This window comes from Phaseolus vulgaris, chromosome 7 (genome assembly GCF_000499845.2).
Source record: "Phaseolus vulgaris cultivar G19833 chromosome 7, P. vulgaris v2.0, whole genome shotgun sequence".
Taxonomy (NCBI): Eukaryota; Viridiplantae; Streptophyta; class Magnoliopsida; order Fabales; family Fabaceae; genus Phaseolus; species Phaseolus vulgaris.
Genome location: NC_023753.2, coordinates 6591434 through 6604253, shown reverse-complemented (window position 1 = coordinate 6604253; position 12820 = coordinate 6591434). Strand labels below are relative to the sequence as shown.

The following is a 12820-nucleotide window of genomic DNA, read 5'->3' as shown; positions in this document are numbered from 1 at the left end:
ATATCTATTTTTTTTAAATATATTCATTTTGTTATTCATAATAATGAAAATCATTATTAAAATTAATTATATTTATATATATATATATAACATAACATAATTTAAAAAATCATAAATAATATTAAAATTATGTAAGTAAATTAACTTAAGTAAAAAATAAATTTAAATTAATAAAATGTTAAATAACAAAATTATACTTAAATTTAAAATTATAATTTATTATTTCTTTTAATTTTATATTTTATATTTATAAATGAAATTTAAAATTATTTTAATTAACTAAAATATGTAAAAAAATTAATCATTATTTATTCTTCTTTTATATACAAAGGTAAATTTGTAATCTTACAAATTTTACTATTCAAAATAATTTATAATATTCTTACCACCATCACATCACTCACCAATTTTAATAAACTTTCTTTACCAATTCAAACAACCTCAACTTTCTTCACACTTCCACTCCTTCGCACCCTCAACTTTACACTACCCCACATCCTCTAATCCAAACAAAACCTTAGAAGTCGTTACATTTTCCAACCAACTTTTTCATCTATGAAACATTTCTCATTTGCTATAATCAAATTGAAAGCATATCACCTCAATTACTTCATAACCATATTGGATCAAATTATTTGATTGACTAATTAAAAATTATAATTATTTGAAACAGAAGCAACTTTGGCGGATTATTGTAAAATTAAAATTTGAAACTACAAATTTTGTATTCGTGATGATTTTCTATTTAAAGCGTTATTTTAATATTCTCACATTAACAAAAGAAATAATGAAGAAAGGATTGGATTTCATATCCATGGAATTAGCTGGAAAGCCTTTATTTAAAATATGTACGATTTTATACATAAAAAATGTGTACTGTTACCAAATTAGTAGTTTTGTTTTAAAACATCGTACTGTGGCTTTGAGAAAAAAAATTACCAACATTGTGAGTGGTACTTTCGTTCGTGTGATTTCCTTTTGGTATCTGCAAGTTAGTTAATTGCAGTGAAAGTTAAGTTTCTGGCTGACAGGAGCAGTTAAAATATCAAATTTGTCATTCTTTTAATAAAAAAATCATTATAATTATCCTAAAAATTTGTATTCAGAAGTCATGGAAGAGCATGAGAGCTTCATCGAGCTTCATCAATGATGACCCCAGGAGTAACCAGACATTTAGTAGCCGTTTGTATTTCTTCTGCAGTGGCCCTGGCTCCTTAAGCTTGTCTTTGGGAACATTCAAAAGCTGAGACAAGTAGCAACAACAACACTTTAGCACGAACCAAGACACAGATAATAAAACTTGACGCAGGAAATGTAGTAAAAATGCAAAGCATTGCTTGCTGTACAACATGCCATTACCACCAAAAAATACCAACCCATTATACAGTTTTTTTCCGAGTATCAGATGAAGTGCAAGAGCTCAGAGCACCTGGGACTACTTACTGAAAACTGTCCTTTTCTAATAGTAATAGTAGGTAGACTACCATAACTATTACTTCAGACTGGAACATTTGATAATGGGCAAAAACAATATAAATGCAAACCTTACAGGCATTTGCACCTAAAAGATTTAGAAAGATATGATTATCAGTGAAGTTGTAATATATGTATATTTTATATAGACGACAAATCCATATGGCTGTCCACAAATCAGAAACTTGACTGACTTATCTTCAACAGTTTGAGTATGTTTGGAATAATTTAAATTGTTGATTTTTAGCTGGTGTTGTTGGAAAAAATGTTTTTGGAGAATTATTGATGTTTTTGGGGACATTTGATTAAATTTACAAAAAAAATATAAAAAGCTGATTTTATGTATATAAGAATTGGTTAACTTATGATAATTTTCAATGCTTATTATTCTCAAATATGTTATCTCCAAACTACCCTTAAAATTTTCAAAAAAAGTTCTTTCAGCTTCATACATACCCTTTTTTATAATTACTATGTAAAAACTGATATTTTTTGTTGTATTTAAAACAAATAATCATCTTAACATTTAAGAAAATCAACCTCAACAAAAACCAATTCCGACTATAATCGATTATACACATAATCAATAATGAAATATTTTAATTTTCACAGCTATCTCACACATCCTTAATGTGTCCTTTTTAACAGATAATAGGAACATTATCATTACTTGAATATAACATTTTATTAATTCAGCTATGATTTTTTTTTCGATAATTTTTGCAAGACATTGATGGCCAACAAAAATACAGTGATGATGGTAAATCAATATAAATATCAACTATATAATGAATAAAAATAAAGAGACGAAAGACTCCCTAAAAAAAACCCTATGGAGGATGGGGAACTACAACAACCACATCCGCGTCACAATGGGGTTTACACAAAAACCAACACTTGCTTAAGATATTATAAAATAATCTTATTAACATATTTTTATTTAACGGAGATCAATCAATTTATGAACAATTTTAGATTTACTAACCTCTTCATCCTTTTCCTGCTCAAAAGCCATTCTTAGGCTCAAATTTAAGGCAGCGTGGTACATCTCGTCCAGTACATGTTCCCAAACCAGAGGTTTATTGACTTTCCACATCAAAATAGTCGTTTGCTTGACTCCCGTCGCAATTACTTTCTGTAAGGACGATTAAGTTATGGAAAGATTAAATATCAAGACACAAATGTAGACCGATTTCTAAAATGTTTATAAATATTGAATAGATAGACCACCTCCATATACAAGTAATTGTCCTTCCATAACCTATATAGCAACTTTGGAGCCTCCTTTTTCTCAACCAGAGTAGATGCTGCTATCTACAAATTCAAGAGAAACACTTAAAGGTCACAATAGCGTTATGAACGAGTCCATTGAATTTCTTTATTAACAGATTTGAAAAAAAAATGGAGGATTATGTAATCCCTGGCAGAAAACAGTTTAGAAATCTTTCATTGGATTTCCGTATATGTGAAGCATCATGGAAGACTGTCAACGTGGATGAAGTTATTACACATCCTAATCTAACAGCTTTTGTATGAGATAATTGGTTATTTAGATGTCTTTCTTTCCCTCAATGGTCTCATACGGGGAATTGTATCTCAAATGGAACTGGTCCATGTCTAGGGGTCAATAATGGAATCTCTAATTATTTCAATAATATTTGCTTGTTCATTGTAGAATATTAGCTTTCCCGATTTCGAATAAATTAGGAAAGAGAATTATTATGTCTTAATTACTGTGAATGGGTATGTAATATTTATATATATATATATATATAGAGAGAGAGAGAGATGAGCAGAAGGAAGGAAATCATCAAAGAGAAATATTTTGAAATGGTATCATCCCCTGCGAAATAGTCACTCTTGTCTTCGTCTTCTTGGTGGCTCCTAGTTCCTGTGTTTGTGGGTTTCCTGCTCTGGTTCGTGATGGTAGGTTTCAAGCTCGTTGATTCTAGTTCATGGGTTTCTCTCTTCTTTCTCGGTTATTTGTCTTGTGGCTACTAAAAATTTTATGGTTAGCTTTAACAAGACAAATTATCCCCCTTGGGCATTTAAATTCCAGATGTTTGTGAAAGGGAAAAGATTCTTGGGTCATCTTGATGGGTCTTCTACTGTACCCGAGGCCCAACCTGCGCTGATTACTTAGGAAACCAGGGACACACTATTTCATGGATTCTTGCCTTCATTGAGCCTCATATGGCTAATAATTTGTGCTCCTTTTCATATGGGATTACTTGAAGCAAATTTACAACCAGAACAAGAACGTCAAACGCTTTCAACTTGAGATTGACAGTGCCGATTATCAACAGGGATCTATGTCTTCAATAGATTTATAGATAAACACAATCAGTTTCTTACGAAACTTCGACCATATTTTTAAGTTTCTCATGCTGCATTAGTCTGAATCACAGCCTGGCTCCTTTGGAGGCCTGCGTTGGGGAAATTCCTGGCGAGGAGCAACGTTTACTCACTCAAGGCAGTGACTCGCTTGACCATAGTGATTCCACTGCCATTACAATTTCCTGTTCGGCTAAAGGTACAAGCAAAAGTTGTGAAATGAGACAAGTCCAACGTTATTAATAATTATTGTTAACAATTTGGTCATATTGCTCATAATTGATTGCAATTATTGCAATCAATCTGGCCATATTATCACCCAGTGCCCCACATAACCTGCAGGATGACCAATGCAAGCCTTTCATGCCCACTGTTGGTTCTACTCCAATTTACTTCTCCTGGCTTTTCCTCCTTTTCTTGTACTAGTGTTCCGTCCTCATTTGAGGATAGGCATAATAAACTAGGATATCCAAATTCAGTTGTTTTTGTCTCATTTAATAAAAAATGGTATGTTGGGGAATACAATCCTTATTTCTGAACCATCCTTTAAATGTTTTGTAAACTTGCTAAAAGCAAAACTCTCCCTTTTCTCATCATGCTACTCATCCTGACAAATGTGTTGCAATAATTCACAGAGATGTTTGGGATATGTCTCTTGTTTTGTCACATGCCAACTATAAATATTAAGATATTTATTGATGAATATAGTCAATTTACTTGGATCTACTTTCTTCATTCTAAATCTGAAGTTTTTCATATGTTTAAAATGTCTTGCACCCTAACTCTGGTGGTGGAGAGTACATGTGTCATGCCTTTCAGGAATACCTGCAACAAAAAGATATCTTTTCTCAACGTTGTTGTCCTTGTACACCTTAGCAAAATGCCATGACAAAAATATCAACATTTGCTTGATATCACACAACCCTTACTTCTTGCAGCCTCTTTCTCCACTAAATTTTGGGTTGAGGCTCAATCAAAGGTTGTCTTTCTGATAATTTGTCTTCCTTCCCAGGTTCTCTGGTTTGATTCTCCTTTTTTTTTCACCTCTTTCAAGTTTATCTTCATTATACTGATCTGCACCCCTTTGGTTGGGTTTTGTTTTGACCACTTTCTGCCTACTACATCATAAGCTTGGAGCCTATATCATGTGTGGATTCTTAGGTTATAGTACCACTCACAAATGGATTTTTTGTTATGATGCAACCTCTTAATGCTTTCACGTCTCTAGGAATGTGGTTTCCTTAGACCACTAATTTCACATATTTTAGCTTTCTTCTAACGATTTTATTATGATCCCTAATTTTTCTAATGCTTCTCATCCTATAGAACGTTTCAAACCAGAACATGTTTATGTTAGACTATTCTAGCCACTTATCCACCCACTTATACCTCCACCACTACGCCGCTCATGTCAGGTATCTCATCCTCTAGATAGGTATGAATTTGGGCCTATTTTCTCTTGCTGCTACTCTATCTCGCACATCTACTCCAAGTTGTAACTCCAAGGTTGTTAAAGATATGGGTTGGGTCAAGGAACTGGATAAGAAGCATTAGCTAACAAGATATTGAGGTGAATTGTCATTCCATTTGAGAAGTACACAAAAGATATTGAGATCTATTGTCATTCTATGCGAGAAGCATCGGACACTCATTTATTTCTCTTCGTCGTGTCACATCCCAACTTCAGCTTGTAGACATCTTTACCAAGGTTGTACTTCGACCTCAAAATCAGTTTCTTGTTAGCAAATTGATGTTTTTTATCAGCCACATCAATTTGAGGGGAGATGTCAATAAGGGATTCGGTTATGATTTTGTTTGCTGATATACATTGTATATATTGGGAATAAATAACTGCTTATTCATGGTAGAATATTAGCTTTCCTAATTTTGATTAAATAAATAAGGAAATAGAATTATTGCATTTTTATTACTATCTATGTGTATGTATTATTTAAAGAAATGAGCAGAATAAATGAAATCACCAAAGAGAGAAATTCTGACACTAGGTGCACAATGTTGACGTAGGAGGTTTGATCCTCCATCCATATTGCATTAATATGGGTACAGTACTAGAATCCAGTACAAATACGAGTACAGAATAGAGCAATTTTTAAAACTAAAGGTATGGGACAGAATCACTATATTTATTACCAAATTTAATTTTAACTTCATTAATGAGTAAATCACCTGATCTGTGTCATGAAAACAGCAATCCTTTGACAGTAGCCTGAACATTCTGTACGCATCCCTTCCATACCTTTTCAACACAATTGACTCAACCTGCAACATGGAACACAAAATTAGACAGTTTTACACAACCCATATATATACATATATGTGTGTGTAGTGCAGTTACTAAACAACACAAAGATTAAAACCTCTTCATTTTGAGCTCGTTCAATAATTTTCTTCAAATCTGAAAAGGGAAGAGTTCTAAATTACAAAGTATTAAAGGAATCATGAACCAGGACTATGAAAGAGTTCTTCGACATTAACAAATAAGAAAATAAAATGATAGATATTTTATATCACAAGTAGTCTTCCATGAGGAAAATATCAATTTTACCAATACTATATGCATCATCTACAATCATCCTCTGTGAACAGCCCAACTGGCTAAGGGAAGCTCTGATACGATCTATGGTCATCGTTCGTCCTGTATCGGTCTTCATCACCTCTGCGGTAATTGTATCGAGTGACAAAGGAACTGAAACAAAGGATAATATAACATAAGTAAATAGATACCCATGAGATAACAATGGTGCCATGGACGTCTTTTCTCAACACAGTGAAACAAAAATCCATTACAACAGAAAAGTTACAAAAGTGAAGGAAGGTATAAAATAGAATCCTTCTTAACAAAGAATAAAACAGAGAACTAGAGAGAGAGAATAAAGGAAACAAGCTGCATGATCCAACATATCTACTAGGGAAACAGGCATATGCCTCTATATATCTACAACAGAAAAATTACAAAAAGAGAAGTAAGGATAGAGAATCCTTCTTAATAAAAGAACAAAATAGAGAACTAGAGGGAGGGAACAAACGGAACAAACGGCACGATCCAACAAATCTACAATGGAAACCCCTTTAAAGAGGCTAGGTCACATGCCTCTATCCATCTGTTCATCCATCCATGTACACATCTATCTATCCATCTATCTATAGCCTCATTATTCCCACCAAAATCCTAGGAAAGTGAAAAACGCGAATTAGTTGAGACAGGTCACACACAAAAGCAACCTTGTCACACTGGGTGGGTCAGCTACATAGATTGGGTTCAGTTAAAAACCAAATTATCAAATATATGTAACCATGAGATCCCTTTTAATAATTTCCTCAAAGGTCTTTCGTGTTTTCCCTCTATTCTTTTTCACAGGAAAAAGAAAACAATCTATTCACAGTGGCTACAATTCAACTAGAAGTGGACACACCCAACATCCACCAAGAATGTTGAATAAGAAAATGAAAATGAGAAGGAAATGAAAAGGAATGAGATGAGATGATAATACCAAATGTCCATTATTTATTTGAGAGGAATGTTATGTATTTTATTTGTTTGTTTTACATTTTCTAAAAATTAAATAACTTATTGCAACATAAAAATTATGTTAAGTAAAAAGTTAAAAAAATTCAGTTAATTTATTTTTTAAATTAGTATAAAATCTTATTTATATAAATTATTTATTTATTTTCACTCATCCAAACAAGGTTAGCCACGGAGAGGTTTCTCCATTTCTTTCCTTCTTATTCTATGCATCCAAAAAACATATATTTTGTACAGCATTTCTCTTTTATCTCTATCCATAATTTTCTTTCTCATTATTTCACTTCTAATCCAAACAAACCCTAAAATATCCACAATAAGACCGCGCAACAACAGATAAGGAACTGATTTTGAGCTAGTACCATACATTACACATATATCAAGGGAAAGAGCCTTATATAGTGTATGAATCAGCAACATGTTTTTTATTAAGTAATGCAGCCTAAATATAAGACTTGGCTTTATGGGAAGCTTTGGATTTCTACAAGGGTTTATCAAGAACAAAAGTGGCTCATTCAAAGAATTAGAACTTGAAAATAGGAGATTATGCTAGCTCAGCAATTGATAGAAGATTAACCAAGGAAATGAACTTCTCTTGGGGAAAATCTCATGACTTGGCGTTGTTAAAAAAATTGAATGTGATGTGAACTAGTATGGTTAAAAATCATTTTTGAAGATTTGAAGATCAAGAGGAATGGACCAATGAGACTTTACCACAACAAGTGTATAATCATCACAATATAAGATGATCAAATAAAGCACATTGTGGTTGACAGACAGTTAATGAAAGAAAAATTAGAATGTACATTAATCTATACACTGTGTCTAAACAAGTCAGCAGACAGATGATATACTTAATGAAGTGTTGAGCATTACAACATTTTAGAACATTGTGAAAATGGCTATTCACCATATTGAGAGGGAGTGTGGAAAAACTGCTTTAGTAATTTTACGAAGAGGAATGCTTGCAAGACCCTTTTCAACACACTTTTACTCTTGTTTAAAAATCATTAACAGCTACAAAAATCAGGAGAAAAACTCATTAAATAAGATGCGGAACCTACTTTTTTTTTAACTTTTAGTAAATTTAAACCAATAGTTAAGAGATTGTGATAGAGTGTTTGTTGTTTGTTGGCATTTCTCTTTTATGAAATGAAAAATTGTATCCAAAGAAATAGGCCATTTTTTTTACTATTATTTTTTAATTTAATATGAAATCCTACAAATCTAAATTAAACTCTAGTTTCTTTCCTTTTTTGTTAAGGTCATGGCTGTATTATTACTAGCCCATGTGTATACCATCTTAATATACTCCACATTCTAAAATCTCTAACAGATTCTAAATTCATATAAAGCAAGGAATCTGGTTCACCTGAATTCTCCATTTTCACTTTTTTCTCTACAGTTTTTGTTGCCTCCAATACTGCACTTAAGACAGTAGCAGTTCCATCATCATGCTGAGTTCTTATATTCTCAATCAATGCCTACAATATGCATAGAATATTTAATTGTGAGCTTCTGATATCAATATCCACACAAAAGATTAAAAAATCATCTCAATCAATTTAACACAACAGCTTACAAATGTGATATCCATGAAACCTTTACAATCGTTACCTAGAACAATTAAAAAGAAAACGAAGAGCACATAAATGATATTACAAAATCTCTGCTGCCACATTTATCACACAAGCAACAGAAAATATGGTAGCATCAACAAGGAAAAATAACCAAATGTCCAGCTGCTTTACAGGAAACAATACATATGATCCAGTCATGTAAATATAGCCCCCACCCAAAACGATGAGTTTCTTCCTTTAGCTGAATCCATAAATTCAGAAGTTAGAAAGGTAACATGTGATTCAGATTAATGCTAGCTTATGGCAAAGATGACTATTGAACATACTTAAAAAATATTGCCAACTTAAATTTGACCAAGCCAAATGTTAAAGTGCAGTTTCAATCAACAAGCAATCTGTGTGATTTCATGCTGTGTTTATCCAGATTGACATTTATTATTACTAGTATAAATTTAACTAATTTTAGACAGAATTTTTACCCTTCGAAAGACAAGGAGATTTCAAATTTAACTTTCATGACTTGTATAATCTAGAAAATAGCATCTGTGCAAATAAAATATCTGTGATTTTTATTATTACTTGCTTGCTTTTACAACTCTGAAGCTCAATAAACCTTTCACAGTAAGTTAAATAAAAGGAATGTACAAAAAAGGTCAAAACTCAAGGAAAACAAGTAGACTGGGCAGTGATAGCACAATGTTCAGATAAGAAATCTATTGTAATACCTACCTTATGCCTAATATGACGAATGAACTCCTCAAAATTTGCACGCCAAAGAATTTCCTCCTCTTTTGCTGCACCAAATTTTGTATAACTTAAAAAAATTATACTTGTATGAAAAATTTTGTCAACTGAAAACTACTAAGTTGATCTGGTCACATTAGATGACAATAGTCTTACCATCATTCTGTTCAACACTAGTAATTTGATCATCATCTGAATTTGTTTCTCCGTCAACATTAGATCTCATATCAGCAGTGAATGAAAATCTGATTGCATTCCCAGGCACTGCTGCTTCTAGAACGCGTTGTTCTAATGTCTCAGGTGCTTCAAATATCTAAAAGGAATACATTACAAAAAATAAAGTGTTTTGAGAAAACTCTTCTATCCAGCTTACAAGAGTGAACGCATTGCTGTTGCAACTTCAATAAAATGATAACATAGAATATTCATGAATCTTCCACTTTAGAGCACTTATTTGACTACAAACATCTTAAATAGGAAGTAATAAATGAAGAATCATCGTGCATACAAAAAACAACAATTAACTAATAAATTGATCTAGTTGTATGTTAAAAATTCCACATCAACTAGGGATATAGCTAAATCATAATATATAAGTGGTGTAAATCTCATTTTATAAGTTAGTTTTGTAAGGTTAAGCATAAACTGTTAGATCTTTTACAAGTATCTAATCTCATGCTCGATTTAAATAATAATAACAACAATAATGATGGAGAAATATAAAAATAATAATTGAAAAAATTACAAAAGAGGAGGACAGGGAATCCTTCTGAACAAAAGAGAAAAATAGATAATCAAAGAAAAAAAGCTTCACTATTCCTCAACATAGCTGTTAGTGGAACCCCATTAGAAAGCTCACGTGTTTACACCCAACAGACAGAAAATGCCTCTTACCCCAAACCATTAACTGAAGATCACCCAACTTCCTAAAGAAATTGACCTGGGTGAGCAATTAATTACCTTGGCAGACTTAGCACCCCGCTTCCTAGTAGTAGTTTCTTTAAATGAGGTAGAAACAACTGGCTCAGGGGCAGGGCAGCGTTCAACAAGTCGAGCTGTTAAAAGTTTACTCAGTATCTCTCGTACAACTTTTGTATCCACGGCATTTTCTGCAAGTATATCATTTGAAATAAAATAATTTGAACGGATTCATGATTTTGCGATATCCAGGAGAGCTCAACCATGTTTTAAATCCAGTGATATCAACATATTATTGAGAGTAAATTATATGTTTTATTAAAATGAATATACTGTTCAATTATAGGCCCATAAATATATCTCCCTTTAACGTAATTTTGAAAGACTCGTATTGTTCTTTCTGTGTCATTACCTCCAATTGTAAACCAACTAAGCCCTCTCTTCATGTACCACAAATTTAGTTAACTTGTGTACGATGTACCATTCTTATAACCCAACCCAAAGCAAAGCACACTCCTAGTAGATGTACCTTGATCCACTCCAAACATACTTTTTGTTTTCATAGTTTTAAAAGTTATCTATAGTTCCCTCATCTTATTCACAAAAAGGAATTATGACTAAACCACATATGATTTAGTCGTTAGGTTACACAAATCTTATGTGCAAATTTGTGTAAAAATACTTTTTTTATAATTAAACAAACTAATATAAGAAAAACAGCACTCGACCTATCAAGTGCATCATAAAACACTTGCCTTTCCCTTGACTTGCTCTGTCAACCATTTGTTTCAGGGTAAGCCTACCATCTCGAAGCAAACCATCAAGAAGCTCCACACACTGAAAAACAAGTGGAAAAAACTCATGAGCATTTTAAGCCATAAAACGTAAAGCTTCAAAGAAACCAATAAGGATCAAACCGACTTCTTCATCAAGCTTCCGCGACACAGTCTCCAAGAATTTGGGAAATCTCAATCGGTGGATTATGTTATCAAACAATACCAAGTACTGAGTTCTAACTCTCAATCTGTCTGCATCATCATCTGCATTCATAGTAATTTAGAACATCATAATCAACCAATCACGCCCTAATGGAGTGGTATTCATTGCAAACATTAAATTTATCTATCAAAACGCCACAACCACTACAGCTAGGAAGTCCGTTTTTTTAAAAAATCTTTTCCTCCAACACGTTTATTGCAAGTAGAAAATGATAATTAAAAAGAAGCAAAAAAAAAACATAACAAAGGGATTAAACAAAATAATAGTGTTATGGTACCGTCATCTTCAGGTGCAGAAATAAATGCTTGGCAACAATTGTGTTGAACTAAGACAAGTAGGGAGTTCTTGACTTGGTCCTTAGTAAGCTCCGAGTATCGAACCAATTGATCCAAAGTGAGTGATCCATGACTAAATAGATTTTCACATACCTTCTGCACACACAAGCCTTCAATATCAATACCGATGCAAAATAAATCAGAGAGACGAGAAAGAGAGAGAATTACAGCGACGAGATTGCCGAAGTGGTTGGTGATGAGGTGGACGGCGAATTTGATGCCGAACTGTGTAACCATTTTCTTGAGAGAGAAAACGGCGAAGAAGCGAGGAATTTGAGAATAATACGAAGAAGAAAGGCGCGGGAAAGAGGGGATTAGGGATTTTTAGAGTTCGCAAGTATACTGTGAATGTAACAATTATTTTCAGCATACCTCAGTGATTTATGAATATCATGCAGCTGCGTGGTTAAAATCTTCGGAATCTGTTCAAGGGATCACAACTTCGATTCTCTTCTCTAGGGCTTTTTTCTTTTTAAATTGGTATTATTTTGGATTTTTCTTGGGATTATGAATGTGTGTCAATTTTAATAATAACGAATGAAAAAGTGTCTTGTATTTTTAAAATTTAAAAGAATAATCGAAATTACTATTAAATAATTATAAAAATTTGTGTGAATATAATCAATTTACAAATTTCATGTAATATTATAATATATATTTTTATACACATAATAATATGTTTACAGGTTTATTTATGATAAATTTATTTTAATAAATAAAATAATATTTAATATATAATAACACTATAAACATATTATGTAACCATTTATCTATTTTAGGTAGTTAATTAATTTTTAAAAATTTTACAGAGTAAGTATATATTTATTCTTTAAATATATATTAATAGATACACATATTTATGATAAAATAAAATAAAATAAGGTGGAACT

At 32.2% G+C, this 12820-nt stretch overlaps 1 protein-coding gene across 1 annotated transcript; it reads right to left on the bottom strand.

Moving 5' to 3' along the window:
• Positions 1-949: 949 nt before the first annotated feature.
• LOC137828381 (uncharacterized) lies at positions 950-12420 on the bottom strand. Its single transcript, XM_068634917.1, has 15 exons — positions 12303-12420; positions 12099-12170; positions 11873-12026; positions 11518-11636; positions 11352-11433; positions 10639-10787; positions 9835-9991; positions 9664-9728; positions 8727-8838; positions 6374-6514; positions 6186-6223; positions 5995-6087; positions 2704-2787; positions 2459-2608; positions 950-1243 (listed from the first exon to the last, which is right to left on the bottom strand). The coding sequence occupies exons 2-15, from the start codon at positions 12165-12167 to the stop codon at positions 1103-1105; spliced, it is 1554 nt and encodes a 517-aa protein (XP_068491018.1). The 5' UTR covers positions 12168-12170; positions 12303-12420; the 3' UTR covers positions 950-1102.
• Between the last annotated feature and the right edge of the window lie 400 nt (positions 12421-12820).